The 22,946-nt window shown below is 44.4% G+C and overlaps 2 protein-coding genes across 5 annotated transcripts in view; both read right to left on the bottom strand.

Annotated features, from left to right (window-relative positions):
- Positions 1–1,445, bottom strand: part of ZNF577 (zinc finger protein 577) — a 38,768-nt gene extending 37,323 nt beyond the window's left edge. Inside the window, exons 1-2 of one of the 4 annotated variants that reach the window (XR_001004426.1) lie at positions 1,299–1,406; positions 227–318 (exon numbers count right to left, since the gene is read on the bottom strand). The gene's annotated coding sequence lies outside the window, so the exon portion shown is untranslated. Of the gene's footprint in view, positions 1–226; positions 319–1,298 lie in introns of all 4 variants that reach the window. The other 3 variants (XM_011965876.1, XM_011965877.1, XM_011965875.1) reach the window with 3 other exon arrangements.
- Positions 1,446–6,341: 4,896 nt separating this feature from the next.
- Positions 6,342–21,077, bottom strand: ZNF649 (zinc finger protein 649). Its single transcript, XM_011966045.1, has 5 exons — positions 20,966–21,077; positions 15,908–16,404; positions 12,597–12,723; positions 12,217–12,312; positions 6,342–7,699 (listed from the first exon to the last, which is right to left on the bottom strand). Exons 2-5 carry the CDS (start codon positions 15,989–15,991, stop codon positions 6,342–6,344), a joined length of 1,665 nt encoding a protein of 554 aa, XP_011821435.1. The 5' UTR covers positions 15,992–16,404; positions 20,966–21,077.
- Between the last annotated feature and the right edge of the window lie 1,869 nt (positions 21,078–22,946).

Here is a 22,946-nt window from a genome sequence, read left to right as displayed (position 1 = left end):
ATATAAATGAAAATAATTGTAAAGGTCAAAAGCCCTTAGAAAAGAGAAATAAAAACTTGATAAATCACAATCATTATTTATTCAGACCATACTGTGTACCTAGTACTACACTTTGAACATACTTAAAGAACATTTGCTCACTTAATCTTCATAACGATTCCATGAAAAAGAAACTAGGACAGCTTTTTCCCCACAAATAAGGAAACTGACTCAGAGATTAACATACCCAAGTCAGAGGCAGAGGCAGGTACTTCTTACTCCTCAGTCCATCCACTTGCCACCTGGCTAAAACTATTAGCAGATGACAAAAATGCTCAACTAGAAAAAAGAAAGACATCAATTTATAAGTTATGTGTAATGACATGAGTAGAATGAAGTGACAGAACAAACGTATATATTTTTAACTTCTGTTCTTGTCCACTAAGTAAAATTAGAAAGGAAAAAAGTAAAGAGGGAGGGGCCTTATGCGAAAAAAAAAAAGTCACGATTTACATCAAAAAGTATTAACTATGTAGAAATAAGCATAACCAGAAATGTCCCAGACACGTATGGAAAACACTACAGCTAGTCGAAGAACTAAAAACCTTGGGTTAATGGAAATCCATCGCATGTTCCTGAGAGTGTTGTATCTAGATCTACATCAGTTCTACCCAAATTTAAGCAGCCACCTGACGGAACCGCAGCAGTTTAAAAAAGAAAACTGTCAAAGAGAATGTAATATGGGAATATGTAGTTGACAAGATGTTAGATTAAATACGAATAGAATTATACCAATACGTAGACACCTGAACCCAAAATACGAGTAAAATTATACCAATACCTAAACATCCGATCCCAACGCTAAACATGAAATACACTAAACCAGAGTTATTTTCTGGAGGAGTATTTAAAAGGATGGGGATGTTATTACTTGGCTCGCAATGATCCTGAAAGCAAATTTTCTACAGAATATACAGGAGCAGGGAAGCAAGGGGACCAGCAGACCCCTTTTAAAGCACGCATGTGATAAGCAATGAACACGAACTGCCCAGAGCTGTCTCCGACACCGACACGATTCGCTTCCCCGCCACGACGCCCTAGTGCTACTGTGCAACGAAGACCTCCCAAGCGCTTGTTCCAATGCGGAGCCCATGAGCTCCCAGACTCTGGGAACTGCAACACGACTCTGCAAAACGAACCCCCAGCGAGGACTCCCCACGAGCTCCCCGCAACACGGACCCCACGCGCTAGCGAACAACCAAAAAAAAACTCAACGCGCTCTCCCTGGCTCTGAAACATTCCCAGAAGCCCACGTAGACCAGATCGATGACCCTCTGTCTCCACTGCTGGAGGCGAGTCACGGACCCTAAATCCCTAAACACTCGCCTCTGCCCGCCGACCCGCGAACCCCGCAAGCTGCAGACGCGACACTCGCAAGTTTCGGGGATGGCGGCCGGCGAGGGCCACACAGCTTCTTTTCAGAGACGCGGAATCCGGCGAATGCCGTCCCTTCATGATGCAATATGTCTGCGCCCAAGGGATGCTTGCTGGGAGCAGCCATTTTCAACCCTACTGCCGTACAGCAGGCGGAGTTCCCCTTTCCGCGCCTTAAGACCGGTAGGCTAAGACCGGTAGGCTCTGACGATGAAAAGCGATTGAAAACGACCCATTCCACCCTTTTTCCATTCCACGTGAACTGCTGGACTTTGGCTTTGCAACATTCGCCAGGAGCGCTACATAAACTGCTTAGTTTCTCAAAGGCTTAAGCCTGCCCTGATCTGTCTGCAGGCTGGGTAGAGATGGTCACAGACATTTAGGCACTTTAATCGTAGGAAGAATGGAAAGAAACCATGTGGGCGCGGCAATCTGAGAGGAATTTCAAGAGGGAGGGACCTGAGCAACAATGGAGGGGCTATTATCCTGAGGATGCTTCTGGCTGGAGGGACCTTATGGAGAAAGCTGCCTTTGAGAACTGCCTGAGAAGTATCTTTACATCTACATCAGATGTAGCCTCAGAGAAAGGAGTCAGTCAAAGAATGGGTGAAACGAAGGCAAAGCTTAGGTTATAATTGGGGTGGAGAATGGAGAACAGGGTTGATCAGCGGCCGACCAAAGTGGGGAAGTGAAGGGGGCCAGCTCCTCAACAACCCGTGGGTGTTTCTCGTCAGGTGGGACCAGAGACTGAGAAAAGAAATGAGAGACAGAGACAAAGTATAGGGAAAGAAAAGTGGGCCCAGGGGACCGGTGCTCAGCATACGGATGAGGACCCACACCTGCACCAGTCTCTGAGTTCCCTCTGTATTTATTGATCATTATCTCTACCATCTCAGAGAGGGGGATGTGACAGGACAATAGGGTAATGGTGGGGAGAGGGTCAGCAGGAAAACATGTGAACAAATGTCTCTGTGTCATAAACAAGGTTAAGAAAAGGTGCTGTGATTTGATGTGCACATACATAAACATCTCGGTGCATTAAAGAGCAACAGAATGTCTCGGTGTAAAACCCGATTGTATTTTCTATTTACTGAGATACGAGAAAACCACCTTAAGACTGGAGGTTGAAGGGGTGGCCTGCCCCTCCACACCTGTGGGCGTTTCTCATCAGGTGGGACGAGAGACTGAGAAAAGGAATAAGACACAGAGACAAAGTACAGAGAAAGAAAAGTTGTCCCAGGGGACCTGCGCCGGCACTGGTCTCTGAGTTCCCTCAGTATTTATTAATCACTATCTCTACCATCTCGGAAAGGGGGATGTGGCAGGTCTGTAGGGTAATGGTGGGGAGAGGGTCAGCAGGAAAACATGTGAGTAAAGATCTCTGTGTCATCAATAAATTTAAGGAAAGGTGCTGTGCCTCGAGTGCATGTAGGCCAGATTTATGTTTGACTTTACACAAACATCTCCGTGCATTAAAGAGCAGTATTGTCGCCAGCATGTCTCACCTCCAGCCATAAGGCGGTTTTCTCCTATCTCAGTAAATAGAACGTATGATCGGGTTTTACACCGAGACATTCCCTTCCCAGGGAGGAGCAGGAGACAGATGCCTTCCTCTTATCTCAACTGCAAAGAGGCCTTCCCCTTTCACTAATCCTCCTCAGCACAGACCCTTTACGGGTGTCGGGCTGGGGGATGGTCAGGTCTTTCCCTTCCCACGAGGCCATATCTCAGGCAATCACATGGAGAGAAACCTTGGACAATACCTGGCTTTCCTAGGCAGAGGTCCCTGCGGCCTTCCACAGTGTATCGTGTCCCTAGGTACTTGAGATTAGAGAATAGCGACGACTTTTACCAAGCATACTGCCTTCAAGCACCTTTTTAACAAAGCACATCCTGCACAGCCCTAAATCCATTAAACCTTGAGTCAACACAGCACATGTCTCTGCGAGCACAGGGCTGGGGCTAGTGTTATAGATTGACAGCATCTCAAGGTAGAAGAATTTCTCTTAGTACAGAACAAAATGGAGTTCTTTATGTCTATTTCTTTCTACATAGGCATAGTAACAGTCTGATCTCTCTTTCTTTTCCCCACAATACACTGATTTTTTTTTAAACTTGCCCTAATTAAGACAGTTTACCTACTGACAGGCCTAAGTGATAAGACCTCAAGCCCTTCTTCAAATATCACTTTTCCAGTAATAGACTTGACCTCAGCCTTAAGCTAGCATCAGTTTTGTGCCAGCACCTATTGACATTACCACTGACCACAGTTCAATTATTATATCTATCAGCTTCTGAAAATATCATCCAGATTGGACAAAGGCCTGCAGTATTCCAGTTTACAACTAGATTCAGCTCTTCCAGAACCTCTTTGTCTTCCCCCAATCCTGTTCAGCCTCTTCAGCTCTCTGTGGAACATGAGATACCAGGACACAGTTGATTCTCCTTTAAAGATCTCTTTTCGTAAGACACAAGGATACTTACCTGAGAGTACTTCTGCAGTGAAAGGAAATGAGGGTAGATGCCAGGAAGAATGCTGGGTCTGTTCCATTCCACAAGGAAGGTTGCAGCTGGTCAGTTATCTAGGAGTTTACAAGTTCATATTCCCAGGATTCTGAAAACAACAATTTGGATCAGGCATGACATTGCCTGTCCTGTATTTATATAAACCCCAGACCACCCACAGAGAAAAATGTAGGTGTAGCTCTCAGGTGCACACAACACCCCTTCTCCATTTTCTTGTTCAGTGGCCCATTCGTGGGTGTGGAGGCATTGGTGTTTGCCATCCAAGTCTCAAACCTGTTACAGGAACTTAGTTTCTCCCACACAATGTTGTTCATGAAGCCCCTGCACAAATGGCTAACAACACTCCAGTCTTTCTTTTCATCATCACCAGTGGGACACTCTTCATGTAATCAAAAGTGTGGTGCATCAAAGTGCCAGCCCACCAAGGTTTTGTTAGTTGTGGCTGTGGCATTTTGTCATAGTTGATTACGTTAAAACAGGGCACCTCTGCTTCCTTTCCATGTTCGGTAAGCCAGTAAGCCACTCGAGTTCTGCTGGTATATGCTGTCATGTTAGGTATACTGATGTAGTTTATCACTGGTAGGATGAGAGGGTCACTCTAGGTGGTGACAGGTGGGCCAGGATGGCAGATCCAGCAGGGCTTCATCAGGTTACTCTTGGTGGCCAGAGCTTGGGAGAGCATAAGGAAAGCTTTATGTTTCCAGGTCTCTGCTGCCTTGTCATTGTGAAAAAAGCATATTGACAGATCAGTGCCCTCCCCCTAACTCTCCTGGGGCCTCAGATGTTCCCTACCTATTGGATAGGGGGTTGAGCTGAGTTGGGGTAGGAACCCAGTCTGTTTATACCAGTCCCTGTTGATTGACTCAAACCTTTCAGCTTCAGTTGCCTAGTCCAGGAAGGGAGGTCACATCCTATATAAACTTGATGTCTGATATGTTGCACACCTAACTGGAAAGATCAGCTGTCTCTGGCCCCACTAGAGGGAACCTAGCACTGTGGTATTCCTTGGTCCTGTCCCTTACCCTTTCTTTTTGAAGGACTCATTTTCTGAAATAATATTGAATTAACTTTAGGGTCAGAAATTTAACAGCTAATCGTCACATGATCTTGGTTGGGCACTGAAGATAGACAATTTAAAAAAGGAACCCACAAATGGGAGAAGTGAATATAATGTTGTTACAGTCTCACCAATGCATCACAATGTAGCAGTCCCTGGTTGTGAGGTATCACCCAGAGTTCTTTGTCTCACAACCAAGAAAATTAAGGAGTATGGACGCAAAGGGAGAGGTTGGAGTGAAAGTTTAACAAGTGAAAAAAGAAAGCTCTCCACAGCAGAAAGGGAGCCTGAATGGGTTGCCATTTTTACACTGAATTCAAAAGCTTTTCTATGAAACTCATCTCTGTAGCTATTTGTGTAACTTATCTGTGAAGCTGTCTGTGCAACTCCCCTTATCTGTGTAGCTGTCTTTAGGCAAGCACAAAGCATAGCTTCTCCTGTTTGTGTAACTGTGGGTCTGTTTTAAGTAAGACTCCTCACTCCCCCTGCAAGCTCCCATGGAGTTCACCATGTACATGCCTGAAAAGGGGAGGAAACTTCTTCCTGGGAGCCCACTAATCACACAAAGAACAAAAGGCTTCTATGCTGGGCCTTACTTTCTTATCAGAGTAGCTGCTGCCTGAGTTTTCCCCTACTCTGCTCTTTTCGTGCCTGTGCTTGATTTTTCAGGCTTTCTGTTTAAAAGAATTTTGCCAAAGGCCAGCTTTAGCTGTCTGCCCAATTAATTTTTCCTTTTTTCCTCCCTCAATGTGATAACCTTAACCAGTGATGTGGGGCAGACACTATCTCCTTTAACTTTTGGAATAATTAATGCAGTAAATAGTAATAGTTCAAGATATTCTGTCTAAAAATAGACATCAGTTATACTATCTGACATATGATGAAGTCAGGAATGGAACAGAAAGCTCTCAAACAATCCTCATTTCCGCAGGGCTTCTTTGTTTCAAGAGTACTTTAATATTTTGATAAAGGCACTTCACAGTAGTGGGTTCACAGTGTTTTATTTCTATATTTCACCTGCTAAAGGATGTGGCAGAATGTACCACTGAAAATGCTGTCGCATTAACTACCTTCCAGGAGTTTTTCTCCAGTGTGTACTGACACCTCTTAAGGACAAAGGCTCTCCCACCATCACTGTATTTCTACCCACTATGAGCTCACTGTTGCCATGGTGATCACCAATGATAGGGTCCCTCTTCCAAAAGAGGCTTTCCTACTTTCTGCATTCACAGGATTTCAAGCTTTGTATTGAAACATAAGCTTGAAATCTTATGGAGGACTTAACCAGGTAATCAACTAGATACTTTTGGTCAAGGCTTTTCCGCATTTAATATACAGTTTTCAATTACGTGTTTATAACATAAAAGAAGATGTAATTGATGACTGAAGGCACGACCATGTTCACTGCATTTGTAAGGCTTCTGTCCTGTGCAAAGCTTCTATTATCTCCCGAGGGTGCACATCTGGCAAGTGGCTGTCCCACAAGGACTACGTTCCTATCTGCTAGGAGCCCGCTGGTGTTAAATGGCATCTGCGGGTTCACAGAAGGTATCTGCAGAGTCACCATATTAACAGGGCATTTCCCCTGCATGTGTTCACTAGGACTTAAGCTATGACTTGCTGTGGAAGGACTGTCCACCTTCACTGAATCCCCCCGTTTCTCCCTTGTGTGTATTCTCTTATGTTTAACAAGGCAAGACATATAGAAGTAGGCTTTCTCACACTCATCACAGCCATAGGGTCTCTCTCCCGTGTGAGTTCTGTGATGTACAATGAGCATTGTCTTTGTAATGAAGGCTTTCCCACAGTCACTGCATTTATAGGGTTTCTCTCCTGAGTGAATTCTCTGATGTCTAATGAGTCCTGACTTCTGTGAACAGGGTTGTCCACATTCAGGACATACAAAGGGAGTCTTTCCTGTATGATATCTCTGATGTGCTACAAGGCAAGACTTCTGGCTGAAGGCCTTACCACAGTCAATGCAACCATAAGGTTTCTCTCCAGTGTGAGTTCGTTGATGTATAATGAGATTGCCCTTCTGAATGAAGCCTTTTCCACATTCACCGCATGTATAAGGCTTCTCTCCTGTATGAGTTCGCTGATGTACAATGAGTAGTGATTTTCTGGAGAAAGCTTTCCCACATTCGCTGCATTGATGCGGCTTATTTCCCGTGTGAATCCTTTGATGTTCAGTAAGCTGAGATTTCCTGGGGAAGGCTTTCCCACATTCACTACACCCATGCGGTTTCTCTCCTTTGTGAGCTCTCTCGTGTTCAGTGAGCCTGTACTTCTTGTAGAAGGTTTTCCCACACAAGCTACACCCATGGGGTTTCTTTCCTGTATGAATTCTCTTATGCTCAGTGAGCTGAGACTTCTTGAGGAAAGCTTTCCCACAGTCAGTGCATTCATGGGCTTTCTCTATATTGCGTGTTTGCTGATGTTTAAGGAATCGTGACTTAGTGCTGATGGGTTTTCTACTTTCGTGGAATTCAATTTCCATAGGCATTTGTTCATGATTATCAAGGAGAAAAGCTCCATCTCCATTAAACTCAGCAGGCTCCTTTCTGTTGTATCTTCTGCTCTGGTTGGTTAAACCTAAATATGATTTCAAAGTTCTTCCATGTTCACAGTGTTGTCCCATCCTCTTCAGTATTCTTTGGTTTTGCAAGTGCTGCTGCGGATGATCATCAGCTTTCTCAATTTCTAAGAGACAGAACAATAAATCCTTCCATGATCATCACATGGAATAAAACTGCTTCAAAGATGCCTCGGGGTTGGCTGGCTTTTTACTGGAAACCCTATGATACCAACATGGAAGGAATTCCAAGTATAAACGTTCCCTATCTGTTAAAAAAACTTTTAAGAATTGCAGTTAAATACACATAAGATAAAATTTGCCAGCCAGGCACGGTGGCTTATGCCTGTAATCCCAGCACTTTGGGAGGCCAAGGCAGGTGGATCATGAGGTCAAGAGATCGAGACCATCCTGGTCAAGATGGTGAAACCCCGTCTTTACTAAAAATACAAAAAATTGGCTGGGCGTGATGGCACACGCCTGTAGTCCCAGCAACTCAGGAGGTTGAGGCAGAAGAATCGCTTGAACCTGGGAGGAGGTTGCAGTGAGCCGAGATTGTGCCTCTGCACTCCAGCCTGCCAACAGAGCGAGACTCCATCTAAAAACAAAAAACAAAAAATTTGCCAGCCAGGCACAGTGGCTCATGCCTCTAATCTCAACACTTTGGGAGGCTGAGGTGGGAGGATCGCTTGAGCCCAGGAGTCTGAGACCAGCCTGGGCTACATAGGGAGACCCTGTCTCTACAGAAACATTTTTTTTTAATTTGAAAAAGAATAATCCTGAGTAGGGAAACAGCAGACATAGGGATTAGAATAAATAGAAAGTCACGTTAGAATGTTAGATACACAGCATTTGACTTCATCCTAATTCTAGTAGACTGTTGGGTGCTAAAATATGCCCTTCTCCATTCTGTAGACCATCATCACACTAACTTTCCTAGAGCGCCAATCTCACATGTGAAGGAAAATTGCAGTCAGTACTCTAACCTTTGTTAAAATAGAGATCACAGACTGATGGAACAGACTCTTTGTGGCAATAAGATACCAAATTATAAACTAGGCCTAAGGAAACACAGGCAACGGTTAAGTCGTACACACCCTACATTTAAAGAATAAACTATGTTCTAACTGCCACGACTTTTTTGGTTCTGTTTTTTTCTTTTTCTGTAGCGGCTAAACAATCACTGACCTTGGGACAAGCAGTATTGAAACAATTGCAGCTCCCCGACCACCAGACGCTGACTAACTGATGCCCCTCACCCCCAACAGCATTCCTAACTGCAGCTATGATTGGACAGGAGACTGATCTCAATATCTTTCTCCTGAGAAACATCAGTGAGGCTGTTTTGGTCAGTTGCTGGAGTCTGTGCAGACTTTTCTTATATCCTGTAAAAGACCTCCTAGCATAGAGTCAAATTCCACCTCATTTTAATGTTAAAACTCCACTCCAAAATGAACATGGATATGTTACATATATGTTTGCTTGCTAGGCACACATTTGCTGATTCTCATAAAGATATTCATAAGACTCCCCCATCTCTCACTGAACAGGTATGCAAAGCAAATTCTGCAAGGCAAAAAGCCTCCTGCAAGGCAAAAAAAAAAAAAAAAAAAGAGTTTCCCCTCTCTTCAGTGATGTGTGTTTCTTTCACTTCCCCAAGGTCACATTACTCAGATTTGCAAATCATCTTTTGTTAGAATATAAAGTTTCTCTTTGTCTCCTCGATTTTTCAGTTAACACCTTGTATCTACCTGGCTATGACGCATTCTCTTATGTTCCAACAGAAAGAGAAACACAGCGATCCCTGTGGACTTTCAGAACATGCAAGCGGAACACGTAGTCCTCTCCGCACAGCTCTGCCACTGCACCACATGTGGAAACTGTCACCTTCTTTATCATGCCCTACTTGCATAGATGTCATATTAGAATTTTTTTTTCCACTTTACTGTCCCTAATATACTAATCCCTCACCTTGCCACTAACAGCCTCTACTTCCTGAATTTTGTACTTATGTCTCTGTTGGCATCGGTGAAGGAAGCCCTTAAGGAACACCTTCCTACTTCTGAATCAAGACTTGAGGCAGCTTTACTTTTAGTTTTTCTTAGAACATCAACTACACAGTATTATTGCTACAATACTGCCACCAGGTGAAAGGTAACCTCTACGTAGAGCTAGAAAAATACACAACTTTACCTCCACCACTATCCTAAATTACTGGCACAGAAAACTCACAGCAGGAGCTGAACAATAAAAGTTTTAACATCACCAGACGCATCCACTTTAAGTTCCCACTTGACCGTTTCCCAGCAAATATCTTCTAACACTGGCCTCCATGTGACCAGTTTCAGGCTAATCTCTTTTTTTTTTTTTGAGATGAAGTCTTGCTGTGTCACCCAGGCTGGAGTACAGTGGCACGATCTCAGGTCACTTCAACCTCTGCCTCCCGGGTTCAAGCAATTCTGCCTCAGCCTCCTGAGCAGCTGGGATCACAGGCGTGTGCCACCACACCTGGCTAATTTTTTGTATTTTAAGTAGAGGCAGGGTTTCACCACGTTGGCCAGACTGGTCTCAAACTCCTGACCCTCGGGTGATCTGCCCACCTCGGCCTCCCAAAGTGCTGGGATTACAGGAATGAGCCACCGCACCTGGCCTTCAGGCTAATCTTCTGACAGTCCCCACATGGCCTTGCATTTCCAGCTCTACAACTTCTTGTCTTGTCATAGTTCTTCATCTTAATTCAATACCTAGCTATGTCTCTTGCATAAGGTATTTTATCAGTCTGTCATTCTCCATCTTGTCTAGACCACTGTAGGTTACATTTCTTCTAAAGTCCTACAATTCTTTCTGTATTTACTATTCACTTTATCTTTGTATAGCCCTGAATTGTAACAAAAACATTTCATATGTTCAAAAGTTTAATTTGTAAATATTACATAAAAATTTGCCCTATTTTTGCTGATAAAATCTTTGCTCAAGAGAGACATTTCTGTTTCTCAGTAAATTCAGTCTCTTCTACTGTGTATTATGGCTACAGTTCATCAACTCATGGAAACAGCCCCCGAGAGACAAGCCCAGGCCCCCAACCCAATTCTAACGAAACCAGACTCGCAGAGCAAGAGGCCTTGGGATGGACAGTGTCATGAAAACTCCTTTAATAAAGATCTTGCCTTTAAGAAATGCTTAATAGATAGAAAAGTATGATCTCTCTTCAGCCTGGCTAATCTGTCCTTCGATAAAGAAATGCATGAATGACCAAGATGTATTTCAGTCTTATACAAGGAAGAACGAAAACCAGGCCCTTGACTCCAGAGTAGCAAAGGAACCTCAAGCACCACCAAATCCCACTGATATGATATCTATGGGAGTGGCTTGTGTGTGATTGGGGTGCAAAGTAGAATGGGAACCTAGAGATGGAAGATATTATTATATTGTAGTGTATTATAAACCATGTCATGAAAAGAAAATTCAAGGTGAAAAATACATACTGTCAGAATGCAAAAAAACAAACCATAGTCACATACCTATGCCTCAGGTTTTTTTGTTTTTCTGTTTTTTGTTTTGAGATGGAGTCTTACTTTGTCACCCAGGCTGGAGTGCAATGGCGTGATCTCTGCTCACTGCAACCTCCACCTCCTGGGTTCAAGTGATTCTCCTGCCTCAGCCTCCCAAATAGCTGGGACTACAGGCATATGTCACCACACCCGGATAATTTTTGTATTTTTAGTAGAAACAGGGTTTCACCATGTTGGCCAAGCTGGTCTCAAACTCTTGACCTCATGATATGCCTGCCTCGGCCTCCCAAACTGCTGGGATTACAGCCACCATGCCTGGCCTCCTGTGCCTCAGTTGTTATCTCATTTGATGAATCAGCAACTCTAGACAATGCTTATGGCATTCTCTCTCTCTTATATAAATGTATATATAAAGTATATATATAAATGTATATGCACATATATAGACACATACACATATATATACACACACATGCATATACATATAAGTGCTGTTCTAGCAAATTAATCAAACTTGAGGAGAGGGTCTTGGGAACCTCTACTTTACAGCTGGTTGATCAGAAGCTGAGGTGACAACCTGGGACTTGCCACTGGCATTTGAAGTGGGAGACAGTCTTGGACTGATCCCTTAACCTGTGGGATCTGATGCCGCATCAGGTAGATCGTGTCAGAGCTAATTTGAAATAGAGGACACCCAGCTGATGTCTGCTGGAGAATTGTCTGAGGTGTGAGAAAACAACCCTATATATCCAGTGGCATAAATGCTGGGTTGAGTGACTATGTGAGACAAAAAAAAAACCAGTTTGTTGTTTTTGCCTCAGAAACACAAAATGATCCTCTGACAAGTGATGAAGAAGAATGGGAAGATGTGAAAATCCAAGCAAGAAGAACTTACGGGAAACAACATCTAAGAAGAAATGAATAGGGATCAGTTCAATTCCAAGAAGGGATAAAGGGGTATGTATGTTTCTCTAAATTCCTATAAGAAAAAGAGCTCTTGTATCATATGGGGAGAAGGATATGTGGCAGCTGTTTCTGTCTCCCTAAACACTTTCACAACTGTCATGCCTTCTCTAAACGACCAGAATGTGACTTTCACTGCCTTCCTCTCTTGCTGGTTCTCTCTCACTTACCTGGATGAGTTGGACTGTGGATTTCATCTTCTAATGCCCATAGCGGTTCTCCTTGTTCCAACTTGGTGAGGGCATCAGGTTTGCCAGCTTGAAACCCTGTTTGTGGGAAATGGGAGAAGACTTAGGCTCACTGAATTGCACTACATGGCTCTGATGATAGGAGAAAGGTACATGTTAGGGACTGCATAATTTGCATGTTAGCAAATTAAAGTGTTTTTTTCTAAGATGAAGGAAGATAGTGCCTCTTCCTCTGGGACCAGAGAAGGGCCTGAGGATCTGCCATTTGGGAGCATAGCAGACACACCAAAGCTTCCAGAAGCTAAGGAAGCAAAGGCCACTGACTGGGCACCCTCTGAGTGACACAGGGCAGCTGTCCTCACCCACTGACACAAGGTTGCTGTAGTTCTCCAACATCACATCCCGGTACAGATGCTTCTGAGCAGGGCCCAGGAGCTGCCACTCCTCCCAGGTGAAGTCCACAGCCACATCCCTCAGGGTCAGTGATTCCTGTAATAACACAGTCCTGCTTAATATGAAGTGTTTCTGTTTTATTGGCATGGAAGAAATATGAAGTTGTTCTGCCCATTTTCACCATATAAGTTGCACCTGTACAGTTGTCCCTTGGTATACCCAATGGAATGGTTTCAGGATGCCCCGCATATACTGAAACTGTGCATACTCATGACCCACAGTTGGCCTGGTGGAATCTTATGGCACTCTGTATAAGTGAGTTGCACATCCTGAGAATATTATATTTTTGATTCAAGCTTGGATATAAGGGGACCCTTGCAGTACAAACTCAGCATGTTCACAAATAAACTGTATTCCTAGTTCTTTCAATATACTGTGACAGAAGCAAAGTTATAGTAAAATATTCTATATTTTATAATAACCATGCAGCCATCCATTAATCCAACAAATCGTAAGTTTCTGTAATATGCAGCCATTAAATCCTCTTGCTAACATAAGAACATTTGCAGTGTTTTTCAGCACCTACTTGCAACCCTGAACTATATGCTATAGTCATACAGCATGAGCAGAATAATCTAGCATGATTCCCTTCATGTGAACTATACCATGATGTTTAGCAAAACAACAAATAAACTATGCAGTGGCTGTAAAAAATAAGCCATCACACATGTAAGCATTGACATGCATAGATACATGTATATGTATACAAATGCATGTGTACGTACACACACACACACACACACACACATGCAGACATAGATGTCCTCACAGGTACATCCCTAGAACAGGAAGACAAGCATTTGTTAATGACATACTAGGGAATTAGGAAAAAAAGTATACAGAGGGGGAACTTTGTTTTCTCACTATGTGTACTATTTAACTTGAGTCTTTCACATTGAAAAATCTATCCATGAGGTCAGGCATGGTGTCTCATGCCTGTAAACCCAGCACTTTGGGAGGTGAAGGCGGGTGGATCACCTGAGGTCAGGAATCTGAGACCAGCCTAGCCAACATGGCGAAACCTGGTCTCAACTAAAAATACTAAAATTAGTTGGGCATGGTGGCACCCAGGTGAAGCACGAGAATCGCTTGAACCCAGGAGGCAGAGGTTGCAGTGAGCGGAGATCACGCCACTGCACTCCAGCCTGGGCACCAAAGTAAGACTGTATCTGAAACAAACAAACAAAAAAAACTATCCATGAATCTGTGGTTCTTTCTGATACCAAATACACAGTGTCTTTTCCAGCAACACTTCTCCAACCCTTTGATTCTCTGATGCCAACTGGGTATCCTCGAGTTCGATCCTCTGCTAACACTAACCACTGAGGGTTATCATCAGACTCTGCAAGTTTAAGGGCTCGGTCCCACAGGACTGCCCTCACATCATGTGCCGCTCTGGGGTCCCCACATTATCGCACTTCTGTCCAACTTGACCACAATGGGGGGCTGCCACAACCTTTCTGCTCCGGTTTGATAATTTGCTAGAATGACTCACAGAACTCAGGAAAATGTCACACAATTACAGTTTATTATCTAGGATACAAATGACAGCCAGGTGAAGAGGTACAGAAGTCAAGGTCCAAAGGGTGCCAAGCACAGAAGCCTCTGTTCCTGTGGAATTGCAGCGCACCCTTCCCCCATCCCCCACTTCCACATGTGATCTCCAAACCCCATGGGGGTTTTCATGGAGATTCTACGATGTGGGCATGATTAAATCATCAACCATGGCTGGGCATGGTGGCTCACACCTGTAATCCCAACACTTGGGGAGGCCGAGGCAGGCGGATCATGAGGTCAAGAGATCGAGACCATCCTGGCCAACATAGTGAAACCCTGTCTCTACTGAAAAAAAAAAAAAAAAAAAAAAAGGGTAGCTGGCTGTGGTGGTGCGCACCTATAGTCCCAGCTACTCAGGAGGCTGAGGCAGGAGAACTGCTTGAACCCAGGAGGTGGAGGATGCAGTGAGCCGAGATTGTGCCACTGCACTCCAGCCTGGCGACAGAGCGAGACTCTGTCTCAGAAAAAAGAAGAAGAAAAAAGAAATAATCAACCATTGGTGACAGAATCTGGAGGTCAGGGGTGGGACTGAAAGTTCCAAATCTGTAATCAAGGCTTGGTCTTTCTGGCAACCAGCCCCATCCTGAGGTCACCTCATTACTATAAAAGGATCCCACCCTGAGTCACCTCATTACCATAAACTCAGGTATGGTTGAAAGAGGCTGGTTATGAAGAACAAAATACACTCCTATCACTCAGGAAATTCTAAAGGTTTTAGGAGCTCTGTGCCAGGAACCAGAGATAGAAACCAAATATATACACATTTAAAACTATAATGAGTCATTTGCATAATTTTTTCAAGTTAAGGCATTAAAAGAGGTGAGAGGTTAACAACTGGATTTGAAAACAGGGAAGGGCCGGCGCGGTGGCTCAAGCCTGTAATCCCAGCACTTTGGGAGGCCGAGACGGGCGGATCACGAGTTCAGGAGATCGAGACCATCCTGGCTAACACGGTGAAACCCCGTCTCTACTAAAATACAAAAAAAAAATTAGCTGGGTGAGGTGGCGGGCGCCTGTACTCCCAGCTACTCGGGAGGCTGAGGCAGGAGAATGGCGTGAACCCGGGAGGCGGGGCTTGCAGTGAGCTGAGATCCGGCCACTGCACTCCAGCCTGGGCAACAGAGCCAGACTCCGTCTCAAAAAAAAAAAAGAAAACAGGGAAGGGCTCTGTATTTTCTGAGACAGCATGACATTCTAAAGCAAACCCTGTGGATCTCAACAACCCAAGCCATTGCCAAAGGGAACTTTCAACTCCCTATGGTCAAATCTGTACTTAAACGCCAGTTTAGTGACCTGTTCAAGGAGCACCTTTGAAAGCAAACCTTGCATTGTTTAGGCAACTAGGTTTATTCACAGACTAAACAGACTGCAACAAGGTTGGGTATATAGGCCGCGGTGCTGAGGGCTCCTGAAATACTGTGTTCATTAAATTCTGCTTGGTATAGTCCCAGAGAGGACTCAGAATAATCATGTAGAAACAGCCACACGAAACTTGCTTGTGTATCTTTTGGAAGAAAGCTATTAAGGACAAAAAGTCTATCTTGTCACCTCTAGCAAAAAGCATCAAACGAATTTTCCAAGATTTAAGTGCCATGAAATACTGACATCCCCTGAGGAAGGGACCCGCATTCGCCTCAGAATCAGTGCACATCATGTAACTCACCATGATTCTCTGGGTGTGATGGTGGCCAAAGATTTTGGACACAAGTTGACACTTAATGTAACCAACAGGCTCCAGCAGAGTCATACATTATATTCCAACACTGGTCACATGTGGGCTATGTGAACAATGTATTCATGATCCCGCTTTGTCCTGGTTGAAAGGTACAGTCTAAGTCTGTTTCTCCCCAGAGCTCATTTTTTCCAATTTATACTTTTAATGTAAAGGAACTGATTTCTTCAGACTTCCACAAATCCATCAGGGAATCGAGTTAAGAATAAAACAAACCAAAAGTCACCTGGGCCTCTGTCATTTTCTTCTGTTTCAGGAAATACCCAAGAATTGGGATGCTTCATCTTTGGTTTCTTCTGGATCCTCCCTAAATTTTGGCTAAGAAATCTGAGTTTCCATTTAAGAGTGTTCCCAGAAATGATGACATCCACATGCAGGAACCTCCTCCTTCCTTCACTTGAAGTCTCTTGCTTCTGGGGAGCCAGGATCTGTGGAGTAAAAATCAAGTTCATTTGGTGACACATTCCCTCCGGGCCCAGATGCTGTCTCTGCTGCTTAAACTCTCCTGAAGTCAAGGCCAAGCAATACATCTAAGCATCCCTTTGTCAGGTGTCTCCACGTCTTTACATCCCAGGGCAATAAAACAACACTCTGAATGTGGAGAGTCATATGGGAGTGGGCTTAACTAGCAGCCGGCATATCTGACCACATTCCAGTGCTTCAAAGGAGTGTCTTTCTCCTTAAGCACAGTGTTTATAGACAAAAGAGCAGGTCAACGTGATGGCAATAAGGCGGCTTTCCTCCTGAGAGGCCTCCTGAGGCTTTCCACAATTTATTGTCCCATACTTTTATGACCAGTTTATACCGGCACCCTACAAGCCTTTTTCCCAACAATCTTGAGACACACAGAGAAGAAACACACAGGGAAAAGACAAGGCCATGTGAAGATGGAGGCAGAGACTGGATAGTGATGCTGCCACAAGTCAAGGACACCTGAGAGTCTGTTGGAAAACGGGAGACAGGTGAATGAATGCAGACAGCTGTGCCAGGGGTCCCTCAAGACCACTCTCAGATGCAGTGATTCACTAGGTGAACTCACAACACTCAGTTTGTAATCATATTCATGGCAACCACTGATTACTGTGAAAACATACAGAGCAAAACCAGCAAAGGGTACATGTGGCAAAGTCTGGAGGAAGCCTGACACAAGTTTCAAGTTCAGTCTCTTCGGAGTCACACAGGATACACTTGATTCCTCCAGCCACAAGTTGTGACAACACACGTGAAACACTATAGACCAAGGAAGTTTACTAGAGAGAGATTGTGTGCCCATGGTTTTTATTGGGGGCTGATCATGAAGGTGCTTACTGGCTAACATACACCAAAACTCCAGAATCCTAGAGGAAAGCAGGTGTTCAGGATAAACCACATTGTTTGAAAAAACAACTTAGGCACAGTGAGCCACTCTTATTAGGAAACGGTGAGACGGCCTCCAAAAATCTAAGCTCCCAAACGCCAGATGCTATGGTTTGAATGTTTGTGCCCTCCAAAATTCATGTTGAAACTTACTCTCCAATGCAGTGGTATCAAGAGATGGGCTTTTAGGAAGTGATTAAGTCATGAGAGCTCCTCCCTTGTGAGTGGCATTAAGGCCCTTACACAAGAGGCTTTGGCCAGGCGCAGTGGCTCATGCACGTAATCCCGGCACTTTGGAAGGCTGAGGTGGGAGGATCGCTTGAGGCCAGGAGTTTGAGGCTGCAGTGAGTTGTGATTGCACCACTGCACTCTAGCCTGGGCAACACAGCAAGACCCTGTCTCTTCAAAAAAAAAAAAAAAGAAAAAAAAAAGGCCAGGTGTGGTGGCTCACACCTGTAATTCCAGTACTCTGGGAGGCAAAAGTGGGCAGATCACTTGAGCTCAGGACTTGACAACATGGTGAAACCCCATCTCTACAAAAAATACAAAAATTATCCAAGCGTGGTGGCATATGCCTGTATTCCCAGCTACGCAGGTGGCCAAGGCAGGATTGCTTGAGCCTGGGAGGTTGAGAGGTTGAGACTGCAGTGAGCTATGATGGTGCCACTGCACTCCAGGCTGGGTGACAAAGTGAGATTCTGTATCAAAAAAAAAAAAAAGAAAAAACCCTAAAGAAAGAAGAAAATAATAGTAATAATAAAAATAAAAGAGGCTTCACACACAGATCGGCCCTTTTTGCTCTTCCGCCTTCTGCCACATGAGGGCACAGCATTATTCACCTCCAGAGAAATAGCGACAAAACACTATATTGAAAGCAGAAATCGGGCCCTCGCCAGACACCAAACCTGCTGGTGCTTTGATCTTAGATTTCCCTGTCTCCAGAACTATAACAAATAAATTTCTGTTGTTTATAAATTATCCAGTCTCAGTTATCTTGTTATAGCAGCACCAACAAGACTAAGACAGCATCCTACAATTTAATTCAATTCTGAGACTGTGTATCTGGACATAGTGTCAGATACTACAGATTAAGTGCTCAGTTCAAGCCTGCCCCCAACTTCAGATGCAAGTTGCAAGCAGCAGGTTGTCACCTGTATCTCTGATAGACCAGCTATAAATCAGGATTCACACGGCCTCCTCCTCAGGTTTGATTAATTTGCTGGATTGCTCACAGAACTCAGGAAAACACTTAACATTTACTGGTTTATTTTAACCCTTTTCCTGTCTAGAAAAACGAAGTGCAGCTTGCTGCCAGCGCTTATTTAATTTGTCATAAATATGCTCTTTGAGGCTGCAGTAAATCTGATTTTCAATGTGGAAATAAAATATAAACGCTGTTCTAGGAGTTATTTCTAATCAGAACTAACATCAGAATCATCTGAATCATCAGAATTGTCTATTTGGAAAAATCGGCTCCATCTAGCGAGTCTTCAGCCAAGAACTGCTTGAGAATGATGTTAACATCACGTGTAGGAATGCTATGTTTTTTAGGATTTGACATTTTCAGTGATCAAGAACTACCACATTTTGTAAATGGAAATACCACTACTAAAAACAGAATGCTACAAATAGAATGATGTCTTTTATTTCCAAAGTCCATCTACTAGAACAATGTGAAAATAATAAAAGCGAGACCATTCATGACAAAGTTATCTCGGGGTAAATGCTCCAGCTGCAAGCATGGAGGGTGAATATTCTCAGGGCAAATGGGAAAAGGAATAAAGGATATTACAAAGGATACAGATGAAGAGCCAGATGGAAGGGATAGCGCAGGGCAAAGTTTGTAGCAAGGGGCGTTGGACTTCCATGCCCTCCAAGGCAGCTTATTAGAGATTCAGTGCACCACCCCTCAGGCACCTCCACCTGCTCAAGAATCTGTAAGTTCCCCAGAAGTTCACCAATCCTTTTGAGTTTTTATGCCAGTTTCATTATATGGGCATACTTGATTAAAACACTAACCACTGGTGATCAACTCAACCTTCAACCTCCCTGTTGCCAGGCAGAGCTAAAATTTCCAACCCTCAAATCACACAGTTAGTTGCCCTGGCAACCAGCCTCCCCCATCCTAAGGTCAGCCAGAAGCACCCAGTCACCTGCCATCTCAATGCCACACGAAGACACTTATCCCTGAAGAGGTTCCAAGGGTTTTAGGAGACATGTGCCAGGAAACAGGACAAAGATCAAGCACACATTTCTTATAAATCATAACAATCATAGCTGGGTGCGGTGGCTCACGCCTGTAATCCCAACACTTTGGGAGGCTGAGGCGGGCGGATCACCTGAGGTCAGGAGTTCAAGACCAGCCTGGCCAAAATGGTGAAATCCTGTCTCTACTAAAAATACAAAAATTAGCCGGGCATGATGGTGCGGGCCTGTAATCCCAGCCGCTCGGGAGGCTGAGGCAGAAGAATCGCTCGAAGCCAGGAGGCGGAGGTTGCAGTGAGCTGAGATCTCATCACTGCACTCCAGCCTGGACAACAGAGCTAGATTCCGTCTGGGGGATGGGGGGAAACTTTGATTCTCAAATACTCAAGGAGACTGATGCTTAAGCAAACTAAATATTGCCTGAGAAGGGCTCCATACTTCTATATTTGAGTCCTTGTGGATAAACTGCAGACAAAATTGAAAACCGAACTTAATCGTATGCACCTGTAACAATAGCTGAGAGTTGCCAATCCCAGCGGCCATAGTGATAGAATGCTGAATGTTCCAACGGCGTTCAACTAAGGCAAACGACCAGTGGTAACCAATCTCACTGTTTCTGGACCTCCCTTCCGATTCCTGTATGTCACTTTTTTGTCTATAAATTTGTTCTGACCACGAGGCACCCCTGGAGTCTCTGTTAATCTGCTGTGATTCTGGGGGCTGCCCAATTCGCGAATCGTTCATTGCTCATTTAAACTCCTTTAAATTTAATTCGGCTGAAAATGTTCTTTCATCACTGATTTGAGTAATAATGAAACTTCGGTCTCCCCGCACAGCCGGCTCTGCATGAATTGCTCTTTCTCCATTGCAATTTCCCTATCTTGACAAATCGGTTCTGTCTAGGCAGCCGGCAAGGGTGGGCGGTTATAGTTTCACAACTCAACCACCAGCCAGGGGCCTGGGCTTGTAAAATATCAGATTTTACAAGACTCTGAGCCCCATATGCCTGGGCCTTCCCTAAACACTTAACACACATCCCTGATTCACCCTAAAACCTACACCAGACACCCTCGTAGGCTGCCCAGCACCCCGGCTTCATCACCGACTTTAAACTGCGGCGTTTGAAGTGATAATAATGGGGTCGGTGATGAAGCCGGTGTGCTGGGCAGCGTCCCCCTACAGTTCTCGATCCAGTGATCGACAGCCCTACTAACAGAGTGACCCTGAGGGACCCCAAACTCTGACGCCGAATCTCAGTGGCTGAACTCGACAGACCGTTAACGCCCAACAACCAGAACTCTCCCATGCCGGACCGCAAAGGCACCCCAACCCAAAGGCTCCACCGCCCAGGCCGCCAGCTCTCCCCACAGGCTCCTCAGAAGCTCCCTGCCACTTTAACCTACTCCACGGAGAGACCCAAACGCTCACCTGATTTTCTCCTGGCTACACCTAAATTCCGTGATTGCTTCCTTTTCTGGCCCTTAAACCCCGGCATTGGCACCGGCCTACGGCGGCCGACGAGGGCGAGAGTCGATTCTGCTGCGCTAGGACGATCGGATTTAGGCTTCTCTTCAGGGACGTAACATGTCCGCACCCTGTGCCACGGCTCTCTGGGCGCGGCCATCTTGGTAGATCTGACGTACAGAAGGGAAACAGTTGTTCTTGTATCATTAACCGGGATGGCTCTCCTGAAAACAAAAATCTGAAGCGCAGTAAACATTTTCTAGAGTTTACTGAACAAACAGCAGTTCATGAATTGGGAAGCATCACACCAGAAGAAGTCTCGCGGTCCTATGCTTAAAGCATTAGACGCAAGTATTCATAGGGTGAATGAAGAAGTAAAACAAAGAAATTATTTGATCAGTTACAATTATAAAAATGGATTTTTTAATTTGCCTTGAAAAGTCCCTAATGACATAATAGTATGTGAATTGGCCGCTTTTGATCGGTTGAGATTGAGTTTTGTCTTTCCCTAACACAAGCATTTACCAGAAATGACTCAAGTGAATTGTTGCTTATGTTTACAGGTTAAGCAAGGTTAAGGCTGTTTTTAAGGTCTACCAGGTTTTGTTTTCTCAGGAGTTTTTCAAGTCTGGTCTGCATTTTAATTTTGCTTTGACACAGGAGACAGTGAAATGGCACTGATGTGTTCCCTCTCCTGACACCTCAACCCCTGCACTGTGAGATTAGAGCACCAACAACACTGCACAAGCCACACAGATATTCAGAGGCTCAAATGGAACCAAGGTCAGCACAGTACCAACTATGTCTACCTCAGTGAGCTGGGGAGAGGTGACTGCACCCTTTATTGACTGACTACTAGGAAACTGTCAAGAGGCAGCCCACTGAGCATGGCCATCTTAGGGGAATTTCAGGTGTCCCTACAGCAGAGAACATGCCTTGAGAAAGGGGGGAAAAATAGGCCACTTAGCTTGAGTAGTCAAGACTCATGACAAGTCCCTGCATCTCAGTTACTGACTTTAAAGTTGTGAGTGAGGATCGATATATATATTCATATTAAAGATTGCTTTTTGCTTCAGGCTGTTTGGAAAACACCAAGCATAGAAATTTGAAATTGTGTTCTATGAAAAAACTCGATACAAAAGCCACTATCAAGGCAGGGGGTGGGACTTGACTCAAGGGGCCAGGCTCCAACACTAGACCAAATAGAGGACTAGCTAAAACAGCAACAGGGCAGAAGCAGCTTTTCATAAGACATACCTACTAGTATGCCATGTCATGTTTACCATTTCCACGGTAACACCTGGGAGTTATTGCTGCTTTCCATGACAAGCTGATGACCTGAAAGTTACCACCTTTTCCTAGAAATTTCTGCATAATCCACCACTTACTTTGCATATAATTAAAAGTGGGTAGAAATATGACTGAAGGGCTGCCTCTGAGCTGCTACCCTGGGCATACTGCTCCACAAGGAGCAGTACCTCTGCTGCTGTTGTGCATTGCCACTTCAATAAAAGTTGCTATCAAAGGCCGGGTGCAGTGGCTCACGCCTGTAATCCCAGCACTTTGGGAGGCCAAGGCAGGCGGATCACGAGGTCAGGAGTTTGAGACCAGCCTGGCCAATATGGTGAAACACTGTCTTTACTAAAAATACAAAAATTGGGCTGAAGACCATCATTCTCAGCAAAGTATCACAAGGATAGAAAACCAAACACTACATGTTCTCACTCGTAAGTGGGAGTTTAACAATGAGAACATATGGATGCAGGGAGGGGACCATCACACACTGGGGCCTGTCAGGGGGTGGCAGACTGGGGGAGGGATAGCATTGGGAGAAATACCTAATGTAAATGACGAGTTGATGGGTGCAGCAAACCAACATGGCACATGCATACCTATGTAACGAACCTGCACGTTGTGAACATGTACCCTAGAACTTAAAGTATAT

This window comes from Mandrillus leucophaeus, unplaced genomic scaffold (genome assembly GCF_000951045.1).
Source record: "Mandrillus leucophaeus isolate KB7577 unplaced genomic scaffold, Mleu.le_1.0 Scaffold74, whole genome shotgun sequence".
NCBI lineage: Eukaryota > Metazoa > Chordata > Mammalia > Primates > Cercopithecidae > Mandrillus > Mandrillus leucophaeus.
This window is presented reverse-complemented; position numbering and strand designations above follow the sequence as displayed.